The sequence below is a fragment of the Corvus moneduloides genome, chromosome 6, assembly GCF_009650955.1.
Source record: "Corvus moneduloides isolate bCorMon1 chromosome 6, bCorMon1.pri, whole genome shotgun sequence".
Classification (NCBI taxonomy): Eukaryota; Metazoa; Chordata; class Aves; order Passeriformes; family Corvidae; genus Corvus; species Corvus moneduloides.
The window spans coordinates 62,118,785-62,132,160 of record NC_045481.1 but is presented as its reverse complement, the minus strand read 5'-3'; the positions used below and the strand labels follow the sequence as shown (position 1 = coordinate 62,132,160).

The window sequence follows — 13,376 nt, the reverse complement described above, 5'->3', positions numbered from 1 at the left end:
ATTTCGAGTTCTGAGGGCTGATTTTGGAGTTCCTAGGGCTGAGTTCTGAGGGCTGACTTGGGAGTTCTGAAGGCTGATTTCGAGTTCTGAGGGCTGACTTCGGAGTTCCTAGGGCTGAGTTCTGAAGGCTGATTTGGGATTTCTGAGGGCTGACTTGGGAGTTCTGAATTCTGAAGGCTGAGTTTCGAGCTCTGAGGGCAGATTTGGGAGTTCTGAGGGCAGATTTGGGAGCTCCGAGGGCAGATCGCGGAGTACCGGGGACGCCGCGGCGCCGCCGCCCGCGGGAGGCGCTGCCCCGGCGGGGCGGAGGGAGGCGCGATGGGCGGCGCGTGCCGGGGACGTCTCGCAAGATGGCGGCGCCCCCGGACGCGGAGCTCTCCTCACCCCTCAGCCTGGAGCAGCTCCCCACCGACCCGCTGCTGCTCATCCTCAGCTTCCTCGACTACCGGGATCTGGTGAGGTACGGGCGGCCCGGGGGGATGACACGGGCGCGGCGGGCGGAGCGCTCCCCGGGTATGCGGGGAAAGGGTTTGGCTGCTTGCGGAGGAGCCGCTGGATGGAGGACACGGCCTGAGCACCCTTCCCTTCCAGCAGCAGCGGGATTTCCCCTCTTTTACCTTCATTTTTCTAACTGAATGAAATGTTCCTTTTTACTGAGAGGGTGGTGAGGCCTTGGCGCAGGTTTCCCAGAGAAGCTGTGGCTGCCCCACGCCTGGAAGTATCCAAGGCCAGGTTGGACGGGGTTTGGAGCAACCCGGTCTAGCGGAAGGTGTGCCCGCCTATGGCAGGAGAACTGGTTGATCTTTAAGGTCCCTTCCAACCCAAACCATTCAATGAATCTGTTTTTCTCTTACCCCCATTATATGCTGGCTTTGTTTGTACCTAAATGAAGCAGTATCTAGATTTGTAAGACCAGTATTTCCCCGAAACTTGTGTTTCTACGGGCAAACAAAGGGTGGTCTTGTTGCTAGTAAATGTACTCCACCGTTGGAGGAAAAGCAAACGAAATGAAATACGGTGACTTTTCAAGGAGAAAAACGTGAATGAAAGTGGCAGGTGCTTCTTGGGCTCGGTGGCTGAAGGGTTGTGAGTCATCCAGTGAAGATGAAAATGTGGTTTTAGGTAAAACCTCATCAGACAAGTGCAAGGTTTGGCAGTGATTGAAATCACAGTGTTTAATCAAAGAGGGAGGAATAAGTGTAAGAAAACAGAGTATTACCAAAAATGTGGGGAGTTTGGTTTGGGTTTTTCTATTCCCCCTAATAAATATTAGTCAAGAATGACAGGACATCAGGGAGAATTCTGTTAGGATATCAGCAAAAAAGAGTTTAAGCATAAGCAAAAGCTGTAACAGTTGTTATGGTGGCCCTTAGATATTTGGTCATGTGTCAACTTTTCCATTGTTTGTGTAATTAATGAGAATGGCTTTAATTGCACTTTTATCACGTTTGAAGCCACATGTTCCTGTGATGCTGTGGTGACTTACTCCCTTCCAGAAATTACAGGCTTGATTGATAAACACCAATACAATAGATTTCTGCAAGGGCTTTTTGACTTTGGGATATTTCAGTTCCCCACCCCCCAAAAATATAAAAAAATCCCCATATCATGAAATTTTTGCACAGCCAGATGTCCAGGTGTGAAATGAATGTGTTCGTGGGGGTGTGGATGGAAAGGATAATATCAGGGAGTACAGGAAAATCACTTTGTTGAGGTTGACTTTGAGATACTAACACAATTCTAGTTTAAACAGTGCGTAAAGCCCCAAAAAAGCAGCAACTGGCACCTTGTTTGGTACCCTCATGTGGAGTATTTAGGTGTTAATCACAGCCTTTGAAACACACACTTGTCACTTTAGAACGAGCTACCAGAGAAAGTGATGTTGCCACATCTAAACTGATGGTACCTTTTGGAGACTTCCTTCAGAGTCTGTTATTTAAACAATTTAAAGTAGAAAGTAAGTTTTATATACTCAAACTGTATAGTTTCTGTAGCTTACTGTGGAAAAGATAAGGCAGAGCCTGACCATCCAGGTAAGAAAGGGACTTAAATCATAGCTAGCCTGTGCTACTGGAATGCTTTCCACTGGTGGAGTCATGCTGGAATCTTTCAGGCACTGTTTACTTTGGTGTAGGTCTACAGCATGACCTGCTTTACAAAAGTACTTAATTGCTGCCAGTTCCTAAGTGTGTGGAAAAGTAGTTCATGACTTACACAGCTGCGATGAAGAGTTTTACCCCTTGTAAGCACAACTCTAAAAGGACAGCTAAATCATTTTCAAACTGTGTGTTTATTTCATGATAGTGTAATGTGTGATACAGCATTTCTCCCTGTTTGTTTTGCTGCAATCAAATGTAATGATTTTATATTTATAGTTGCTGCTATTTGAATCAAAGATTAAATCAGCTGTCAAGCCATGATCCACTGTGGAAAAGACACTGCAAAAAATACTGGCTCATTTCTGAGTAAGTGTGATTGTTTTAAGTCTTTTTTCCTGTGAAGATGAATTTCTGAGACATGTTGTTCAGCTGATGTTCAGTCCATCTCACTGTCTGCTTATCCAACCGATACTTTTTCAGCTTCTCCATAGCTAAGAAGAGCTGAGTAATGAAGGATGTGAATTAGCTTTTCACCAGCTCTAAGATTCACTGCTAGACAGAGCTCTGTTCAGAAGGCACTCTGTGTAAAGGAGTATTGTTTCTAAATTTTCCCCTAAGTACCCCAAATGTTTCCTAATTCTGTTCCAACTTGCTGTTGAATAGATGCTGGAATTAATTGAGTTTGTGTAGCTTCACATGGCACAGAGTGTTCCTGGGTTAATGTTATGCATCCTGTTCCTGCCAAATAACAAATACCAACTCCTCGGGTTTAGAAGGCTCTTGAAGCTGGCATTTGAACACATTTTCTTCGTGTCCCCTCAGGGAGGAGAAAAGCCGACGGAATCAGAGCTGGAAAGCCATCTTCACCAGCACCTATGCTGATTTAGGAAGATACATCCACTACTATGCCACGCTGAAAAAAGCCTGGGATGACCTGGAGAAATACTTGGGGCAGTGGTGTCCTCGCATGATCAGCTCTTTGAAAGGTACCCTGGCACACCTGTGAGTGGGTTGGCTCACCCAGCCCTGCCTGTTATTAAGCCTCATGCTGCTTTCATGAAAGGTGTGTGCCTTAATTAGCAGAGTCCTGAAAGTCAGGTAGATGTGCTCTCCCTTGGAAGCACAGGCAGAGTCCTTGCCCAGTTCCTACTGATCCATAGATTCTCTGAAACCAAGATGATATTTTTTTCTAGTGACCCGTCTGTCTTTATCACACTTCTAGGTTGCTATGACCTATTGTTTGTTATTTTTTAGTGCAGCAGCTCCATTACTTGTAGGACGTGCTGGTGTGATTTTATTTGTGAAGTTTTTGTAAGACTTAATGAAAACAGTGTCACATGAAAGCAGACCTTCTAACCTGAAACCAAACAAAAAGGAAGTTGCTGGGTTTTATTTTTTTTCTGTAGGTCTTACTGTAGTCCAGTGGTGGAACAATAGTTTTTCCTTTTTTTTAATCCCCACTAAGATTCTGTTTTCAGCTTCAGTTTGTATTTTAATGCCTGAAGTACTTCCAGTGTTCTAGGTCATAAATCACAGCTACAATCAGTTTGGGGATTTCTGGTATAGGGGACAAAAAAGCTTTTACATTTTCAGCTGCATTTCAGTTTTCTGTATGAAGTTGACTTTTAGACCATGATGTCTAATTCAACTTGATCTGTGAAATTAAGAGCCAAATGATCTCTTAAGAGACAATATTAAGAGACAGATTATCTCTTTCCTATTTAAATCTTGCATTTTCTTGGTTTGCTTGGATAGTGCTGGGTTCTTACTTTTTGTTAAGTATTTTTGAAGGTAGAATGTGAAGCTTTTATTTATGTACAGAAAGACAAAAACAGATTTCAAATGGCCGATTTCCACACTTACATAATGATGGCAGGTTTTAGATAAAATTTAGGCCTTTTTCATACCATTTGTAAGGGATGTTGTTTCAATGAATTGTTAATTTATGTCCTGTTAATGAGACAGATAATGAGTATGAAAAGGGTATTAAAAAAATTGTTTGGAACAGACCACAGAGGCCACCCAGTTGATTTTTGCTGGAAGTGAGGGTGCTGGAACCCCCCTGAAGTACACGTGGAAATGTAAGAATAGTTCTTCTCCACCCCTTTCTGTTGTTGATTTGAAAATCCCCCTTTTACAGCCCATTTATTGGTTCAGATTCCAAGTGAATGCGGGCTGCAGCCAACATTTCTGTGTCACTGATCGAACTGGAAACTGAAAGAAGCAACCCTTAGGGTGATGAAAGACTAAGATCAATGCTGCCTGGAAGCCATAACTGGGACTATTACTGGCAGTGTTGTGGGGAAAAGGTTCATTTCACTTTATAAACATTTGCTGCTTTCAGGCCTGTTAAGGTTTCACCAGACTGAGCTTGGTGCTGTATTAAATAATCAGTGTCATAATTTTCCTTTCGAATTTATGTGACACTCATTGTGTACCACCCAGCATACAATAAAGCCACCAAATACTGACTTGAGTCCACGTTGGATGAGGGCATTTACAGATTCCATGCCTTGTGTTTGAAATACCTGAACTATCCTTTCTTTTCCAGAGAGTGCAAGGGAGGAAGATCTGGATGCTGTGGAAGCACAAATCCGCTGCAAACTCCCCGATGACTATCGGTGTTCATTCCGTATCCACAATGGGCAGAAGTTGGTTGTTCCAGGGTAAGGACTGAAAACTACTTACCGAGTATTAATTCCTTTTGTATTTTTTCAGCACTTCACTTATTAAAAGGTGAAATGTCCCCTGAACAGGATAAATGAAGCATTTAAATATATTGTGACTGAGTCACCGCTTAAGTGACGCTTGCAGAATTAGCCGTCTTCTAATCTTGGAAGTAATTGGAAGCCCAACATGGATTTCTAATTGCTCAATTTACTCTTACACTTCCCTTTTTCCTAGTGAGAACCCTTGTCAGTTTTTTGCAGCAACTCAAACTTCCAGCTGTTAGACTTTTAATCATAGCACTGCAAGTTGCTCCCCTGAAGTTTGGCTTTGTATTACAGAAGTAAATTAGCCCCTTGCACTCTTCAGGCTTCGTTCTTCAATAATTCCTTTATTCTTTAAAATGATTAGGGAATGACTTAAAGCCAGTTAGTCATCTTAAGGTAGAATCAAATTGTCAGTTGTGCTTAAGTTTTCTCAGTAGAAGATTTTATGATTTCATGCAGTTTCAGCAGTGAAAATCTCCCTTTTACATTAAGCTTAGAAGGCCGATGACCAAACAAAGTTTCTGGTCTTTCAGCTGTAGAAAAATTAGGTGTTTGAAGCACCTGATGAAGTGCTGCAAACATTAGCAAAAGATGGAAAACTACAGCAAATCTTTGCTATGTCTGTAGGGAGGAATGCACTCATATTGCTCTGCCAAAACCTTCACTCATAAAGAAGGTGCAGCTTTCTCCAATTTGAGTGTTTTATGTGCAGAAGGGACATAGGAAATTGTTTTATGAAACCATAAGGATGATTTCTAGTTCTGTTTTCCAGGAGAGACTTTAAAATTTTTTAGAGAGAAGATAGGTGCCCTAGTTCTGTAGATTTCAAATGGTGCTCTGCAGGTTGTGTGCTTCCTCTCTTCCTACTGTTTCACTCCCACGAAGCCTCTCCTGTAATGGTGTGCCTATGGAAGGGCTGCAGGAGCAGACACAAGGCTCTGGGGTAGTCTTCCAGCCTGGAGAAAGGCTGCCAGGGGAAGGTGTGGTCCCAGTGGTGGGGGATGAATACTGGGAAGATCAGGTGTAGGCAGTGGAAGTTTGTGCAGCAAGTTGTTAGATCAGAAATGGAAGCGATGTGGGACTCATCCTTGTTAGATGCTTCAGGTTTCTTTGTTGGGATGCTGGCACTGCTTCTGTAGAACGTGCTAATTCCAGGCAAGACTTCCTAAGGAGAAGGAGGAATGGAACCTGTTGGCCAGGATGGGATCAGCTTTTAGCATGCTGACATGTGGCAGCTTGCACCTGAGTCACTGCTTTCATAACACCAGTGGAAACTCAGCACCTGCAGGAATTTACATCTCATTTGCCTTTCCCTGTTGTTCCCAAGCTGGGAGTGTGGAGTGTACACTCAGGTTTGTGTGCTCCTCTGACTGCTGAGTGTGATGCTTACACAAAGCTAGGATGACGATGTGAACTAATAACCTAGTTCAGCATATGGATATTTGACTTGGATTTCACCTAAGCCCAGTATACATCTAGAGCATTGAAAGACGCAGTTTCCAGAAGATTAAAAGCCAGCTTTGCCTTGTGAGTGGTGTCTCCTGTTTATGTTCCCTGTTTTTGTTGTTCCAAGTCTGATGGGAAGCATGGCCCTGTCAAACCACTACCGCTCCGAAGACCTGCTGGACATCGACACGGCGGCCGGCGGCTTCCAGCAGAGGCTGGGGCTCAAGCAGTGCCTGCCCCTGACCTTCTGCATCCACACTGGCCTCAGTCAATACATGGCTCTGGAGAGCGTGGAGGGGCGGAATAAATACGAGATCTTTTACCAGTGTCCAGTAAGGAAGATGTGTTTATGTTCCCCAATGTACTTTTGTGATGATTGGTAGTGCATGAGCCTTAGTGGAAAGTTGAAGCTGTAAATTCAGTTACCATGGGAGCACTCGTGGGGACAGGCGTGTGAGTTTTACATGTCTGAGGATCTGACTGGGACTACAGTGATGTGTCAAGCAGCCAGACTTCAGGTTTGGTGAATACAGGGAAAGTGTTCCCTGCGCTATTTGAATTTTAACCCTGAAAGTCCAGTGCTCTCTTTCTAATACATCCTTAAACTTCTTTCTCTTTCAGGACCAAATGGCTCGCAAACCATCTGCTATTGTTATGTTCATTACAGGTAACACTTCAGATAAAATACTCAAAATGAAATAGTCAGTGTGGGATCATCCAACATATTTAGAAGTATTCCACTTGGCTGGAAGGGTTAATCTTGGCTTAGCGTGGGGTGGAGGGGAAGTTCCATACACAGCATTTCACTTGGCATTTTGAAGGTGGCAGGTAAATAGATCCACTTTCTCCATTCAGAGCTACTTTATACAAGGTTTGCATTTTGTGGATTAATGGTACAAAGGAGGATAATAAACTTGGAGTCCCTTAGAATTCCAAAAGATCAAAGGACAGCACACAGAGCTTGTGCTCCAAGGAAGAAGTGGTAAGTACACTTAATCTAACAGGAGTGGGAATACTTGATTACACATCAGGGAAGGCAAGGATAATAATTTCTTGCTAGCTCAGCTTCAATCCAGTTTTGAATCCCTAATATTGACAAACAGTTGAACTCTGTACTTTTCTATTGAACTCTGTATTGCAATGCTTGGAAGATTTATGGCTGAGAAATTCTTGTGCAGAGAGCTGGTATGTGAAACTCTCTTCTTTGAGAATTAAATGTGACAGTTTGAGTGTGTGCTTAGCAATCAAGCTGTTCCAAAATAATGGCTGTGGGTGTACGAAAAGCTGTTCTCAGACAATGGCTGCAAGTGTATAAAAATCCCAGAATGACAAACAGTCTTATTCTTCTGAGGTTGTAGAGGAGTGCAGAGTGTGTCTATGATTTATCCCTCTCTTCAAGGAGAGGAAATTCTGCAGTGTTCCTTAGAAGCTTTCCATATGGAATCCAAGTGATGAGACACACCACTGAAGACCCTGATTATGATGTGAAATACATAGCTAAGAGATTCTTTGTTGGCTGTGTCATTTCTGGAGGATGCACCCTTAACTCTTTGGTTCTTGATTGGTTTCTCCAAATTATCCATATTGGTAGAATGAACTGGAAGATTGACTGACTCATCTCAGTAAGCCTGAGAGTTTGCTATAAAAATAATCCAAGCTTTAAACTTCTTCCTTGAAGTATCTACTGTAATGTGCTTAGTGGTAAATTGCCCCATTCTTAGGAATGCTTTTCTTCCTTGGCATCTAGGTACATCTTACTTGGAATGGTTCACATCCTATGTACACGAGGTTGTAACTGGAGGTTATCCTATCATCAGAGACCAGATTTTCAGGTATTGTGACTGGGATTTGTAACCTCAGTGCCAGGTTTTGGTGCTGCTTCTAAGCATGCTCACCTCTTTCCAAGTAGTGTTGGGCATCAGATACAAAAGCTGGTGGTGGGGAGAGGAGAAAGCCCATGAAACTACTGAAAATAAACATGTAAACCAGAATGCTTAAAGCAACTTTGTTTTTTTAACCAGAAGCTTCAGAGCTTGTAGCTGCGTTTATGGGACTGGAATTCTGCATTATAAGTGATCTGAAGTTTAGCAAACAACATGATGTTTATTCTTTGGGCCATGAGTGTGTTTTTGCTGCAGGACTGTTCAAAATTACTAAAAAAACAAATGTTTCAGCTAACTAGTCTCTTGAATATGTAAATAAGCAGGACTTGTTCTGGTGTTTGAATCTTCATGCACTTGAAATTTCTTCTAAATACAATCAAGAGCCTTAATTCTGTTAAACTGGGATGCTGCAGAACCAAGTTCTTGGATCTGTAAATAAATTTGCTGCTAGAGTTTTTAGGTTGGTTTTTTTTTTAATAGCATAGTGACACAGCCTTATTTAAACAGTGTGTTCATTAATATTAATAATTATTGATAACTACCTTGTGTGTTTAGTTTTCTGTATCGAATGTGCAAAGCTGTTTGCAGAGATAATGCTCTCCTCTCCGTAGGTATGTGCATGATAAAAAATGTGTTGCTACCACAGAAGATATTACGGTGTCTGTGTCCACCTCTTTTCTACCTGAACTCAGTTCTGTACATCCACCACATTATTTCTTCACTTACAGAATCAGGTAAAAATAACTGAATTAATTCTTAGAATGCAGGATAGACCTATGGAATGTTCACAGCAAATTTATGCACAGCATTTGGAAATGTTCTGAAATGAACAGGATGTGCACAGCATGCTGTACTTTTTAATAAAATAATCCTAATCATTACCTGAAGTTATGATTCATTACATGAAGTACCAGTCAAGCTGGTAATCGCTAAAATACAGTGGTGGGTGGGGGAAAGAAGTTACAAGCAGCTCTTGTGATTTAGAAGAGGGTAAAGAACAGACAGTGAAGCATAGAGATGGATCCTGCTACTGAGGTTACCTTAGTGGGTGTTTTCTTTTCCCAGTTCACTTGGTGATCCCAAGGGCACTACAGCATTTCTTGAAAGGAATGCATTAAGTATGTTCTCTGGCTTCTAGAATTGAAATGTCCAAAGATGCTCTTCCTGAGAAGACCTGTCAGCTGGACAGTCGATACTGGAGAATAACAAATGCCAAGGGTGATGTGGAAGAAGTCCAAGGTCCTGGAGTAGTTGGTAAGTGAAAAATTACTGGAGCGAGTATTTAATGTACTTGTTATTAAAATTCTGTTTGTCAGATTGTGTGGTTTGTATCAAAATCAGAGAAAAAGGGATGAAAGCCAAAGCAGAGGGACACAGGTTGTTTTGTAAGGGGTATCTGGACATCCTGCTACTTAAGCCCTCTCCAGTTTTTTTAATATCAGTAATTGCTGAGAATCAATTTATGCATCCACTGGCATACAAATTGATCTGCCTGAGTCTGTTGTGGAGTGCAAGTCCTTTAGCAGCTGCTGAATTGTAGTTCTCCATCAGTCCTTACTATTGTGATGTAATATTTTACCCACAGGGGAGTTCCCAGTCATCGGCCCAGGGAAAGTCTATGAGTACACCAGCTGTACCACGTTTTCCACAACCTCTGGGTACATGGAGGGGTACTACACTTTCCACTGCCTCTACTACAAGGACAGATTCTTTAATGTCACAATCCCTAGGTTTCATATGGTGTGTCCAACATTCAAGGTGTCTACAGCATGAACGGTAAGCAGAGATGCAGTTGGCCAAAACAAACGCCCAAATTATAAAAGTGACAAAAATTACAGTGCTGAAGAGTGTTCATATTGCTAATTCCATACACAACATGCCCCACGATTCAGAGCTCCTCGTTTGTGCCTGCAGACGTGGCATTGCCTGAGCTACTTGGATTTCACAGCTCCCTCCTTGGTGGGACCACACTCATTAATTTTAGCCATAATAATGTATATGCTCTATTCACACATGCTCCAGTTAATGACAGTTTAAAAACTGTAGAGTCTGGGATGTGCATTAGTTCTTGCTGAAAGTGCATTTCATAAAGTCACTTAATGACTTTGCAAATCACCAAGATACTTCACTTGCTGTTAATTATAACGTAGTTTTAGTTTGGAGATTGTGGCTTAATTATATCATTTCTCCCTTTTCTCTAGCACACTTAGAGAAAAGCTCTTGATTTATTTTATCCCTAGTTTTTGTGCAAGCACTGAGGAGCCATGAGCTTTCCTCAGGAGCAGGCAGCTGCTTGTACACTATCTCAGGTTTTTCCCAGGATTCCAGACACTCATTCCCAGTGGCTCTAACAGCAGGTGCCAGCAGATGTCGTGCTTCTAACAGAAAACGACATCTCTTCACTCTCACATTTTTGGGATCTGTACTTGCCTTCCTCTCTAACTTCCTTCCCTTCAGCTGACTGGAAAAATAATTTCCTTTTCTCTGTTGCTCCACCCCTGTTTTAAATGGTAGAAGGGTAATAACCCTTTTGTTTTTAAGTTTCTTTAGTAAAGACAACCTAAACCACCAAGAAAATGGGTGCAGCTGAGGTACTGAACTGTGGCTTTCCATAATTGTAGGTATGGAATATTGAAACCCAATGGATCCTTGGGGAGTGAAAGGTCAAGTAGTTCAGCAAAATGACCTCTGCTGCAAATTAAACTTGGTTTTACGACAAAGATCACAGTGTCTGCTTCAGCTAATGGGTGTGATATTGCAGCCCAGATTTTTCTAGGCAATTGTTAGTGCTTTCTTACAACTAACTGGAAGGGAAGATTTTAATTAAACCTGGGTGTGTTTTTTATTAGATAGCAAATCCTAATGAATCTGCAGTGGATGAAGACCAAGATTCCACAGGCACTGATGACTCCCGAGATCGACGTAGAGCGTTGGACTTTCCTGCACCCTCTGGATGCTGCCCATGCCACACTAATGGGGTTTTTTCCCAAACAAACTGTTTGCAGAAGCTGAAACCTTTGGGGCTAGTGCATAAGAATGTTACTCACTATTGTAAATGAACTCTGTTGCACATCAGGGCAACTAGCATGGATGTTGGTGCCAGTTCTGATATTCATTGGAGTATAACTTCTGTTTCCCTGGTTTGGAAGGAGGGGAAGAGAGAGGAAGACAGGGGGAGGGAGAGGAAGAGGAAGGTGTTTGGGCTTTGTTTGTTTTTTTCTGAAGTGTGAAACAGCGTGATAGTCCAGGGTAATCATATCTTACATTTTTGAAGTATTGCCTATTTATGATCATACTGCAGATACGGTGTGGGGATTTGGTTCTATACAAGCATTTAAAATTAGCAGTAGACAAGATGGCAAAAAAGGCTGTATCCTGTTGTCCTTTCTCATGAGTTTCTGCTCTGGATAGCTCCTGCTAAGAATGAAACTTGCCATTTGGTCTGAATATCCCATTTGGGTGAGATTAGGTGCTCTTATGCTATTTTTTTTTTTTTTTATTAACATAGGAACAGCAAAAAATTCTGGTCATCAAAATGCGAAAATTAGGAGTGAAACTGGCCTTATTTTTAGACAATCTGTTTGTCAGCTTGATTTTATGCTAAGTGACTCTGATTGGATAATGCCTCTGGGAATGTAGTGTCCATGCATAATCTGCCACTCGTTAACTTAAGGAATTTCTCAATGACTACAGAGTATGGATTTGTAAATATGTTTTGAGGTTTTTTTCTTTACATGATGTTTGCTGTTGTCATAGGTGACAAATTTATGTTATGTATCATGTTTTGCTGAGCCCTCGATGGATTTTTGTAACTGAATAAAAAATTAAATTAAAAAAAAAGAGGAGGCTGGCAGAACAGCAGATGACTAGAAAATTTATATTTAAAGAAGTATCTGTTTGCTTTATCATTTTTGTTTCTGTTGTCATTAATAAACAACTGCCTTTTTTGTTCTCAAGTGCTACATGGGACTGTTTTTGCCAAAACTTGAGCAATAATTTTGTGACCAGCACTGGGGTAGTCAGTTCTTCTTTTTGACAGCTGGAATTTGTAGGTTTTATGAGGTAGACCAGCATATTGTGGTTCCAGCTCAAATTTTCCATTCTTGACTAATTGCAGAGTTCTCTTTTTTTTTTTTGCAAGCCCAGGTATTGGATTCTCCATGTGCTCAGCTTTCCCCTGGTGCATTTTCCACAGCGGCACAAGGTAGAAAAACAAACACTGAGTCTGATCCCTACAACAGTTTTTAGGTGAAACATCTCCAGAAACAAAACCAGCTTGTGTTGTCCCTCACTGGAGTCAGAACAGCACTGAGCATTGCTGGAGTGCTTGCAAAACGTTGCCATTTTGAGGATTATCACAGTATTACCTGTGAGGGACAAGAAATTTCCACAAAAGTTCTGTCAAGGATCAGTAAAAGAAGGTTTTAGTGGAACTAGAACTTGCTGCAGGGCTGTGTGTTTTCAAGGACAGATTACCCTCATGGTTGGAGGCCATTCTTGGGAGGATTCCTCCCAGGATCTCTATGTTCTAGTGCAGTGGAATCAGCTCAAGGGCATGGGACTCTACACAAACACTGCCAACTCTTGGCAATTTCACTTATTTTTCCCTACTGTTTTAGGGAGTGGTTCTCCCTTGGGTTGTTACAGATGAGCTGGAATTCTTGCTTGCTTTGGGAGATGAAGGACAGTGCTGTGCTTTCAGCCCCTGAGCGCTGTGGTGCCAGGGTTTGAGGCCTCAGCTCTGGGCACAGCTGGTGGCAGAGGGGTCTGGAGTGAGGAGGGAGTTGAGGGATTGCTGCTCCTGCTCTGAGCATGAATGTGTTTTTAGCAGGGCAAAGGGTATTTCTTTGCTTCAGGCAGCTATTTTAGCACAGGGTGTGTTGCCTGGAGCTGCCAGAAGCGCTGCAGCTCCTCATGATGTGCATTTGAAGTGGGGCTGAAACCCGTGGCTCTCCTCACCCCTCCCAAACAGAAGGTTATTCCAGGAGCGTGAATCACGGAATCATGGGATCGATGTGAAATCAGAAACAAAGGAGTTGGTGATGTTTGGCAGCACTGCTGGCCTGTGGGAATGTTCACTGAGCAGCAGCAGAGAATTGAGTTGAGGTCCCGCTGCCGCAGACAGCACCTCACCGCTCTGGCTGGGCACAGGTGTGGGGCAGCTGTCACTCCAGTGCATGCAGCTGCCAAATGCTTCCTGTGGTCACTGGAATCATGGGAATGTCCTTCCCATC

At 42.5% G+C, this 13,376-nt stretch overlaps 1 protein-coding gene across 1 annotated transcript; it reads left to right on the top strand.

Annotated features, from left to right (window-relative positions):
- Window positions 1–302: 302 nt before the first annotated feature.
- Window positions 303–12,101, top strand: FBXO3 (F-box protein 3). Its single transcript, XM_032112414.1, has 11 exons — window positions 303–460; window positions 2,376–2,465; window positions 2,922–3,085; window positions 4,651–4,765; window positions 6,387–6,591; window positions 6,881–6,926; window positions 8,007–8,091; window positions 8,754–8,876; window positions 9,281–9,396; window positions 9,728–9,918; window positions 10,992–12,101. The coding sequence occupies exons 1-10, from the start codon at window positions 351–353 to the stop codon at window positions 9,913–9,915; spliced, it is 1,242 nt and encodes a 413-aa protein (XP_031968305.1). The 5' UTR covers window positions 303–350; the 3' UTR covers window positions 9,916–9,918; window positions 10,992–12,101.
- Window positions 12,102–13,376: the final 1,275 nt, after the last annotated feature.

Excerpts from the sequence above, each read along its gene's own strand:
- FBXO3 (XM_032112414.1), top strand. The coding sequence starts at position 351 with ATGGCGGCGCCCCCGGACGCGGAGCTCTCCTCACCCCTCAGCCTGGAG. Across the intron at positions 2,466-2,921 it reads AAATACTGGCTCATTTCTGA|GGAGGAGAAAAGCCGACGGA; the intron begins GTAAGTGTGATT and ends GTGTCCCCTCAG. Across the intron at positions 8,877-9,280 it reads TTCTTCACTTACAGAATCAG|AATTGAAATGTCCAAAGATG; the intron begins GTAAAAATAACT and ends TCTGGCTTCTAG.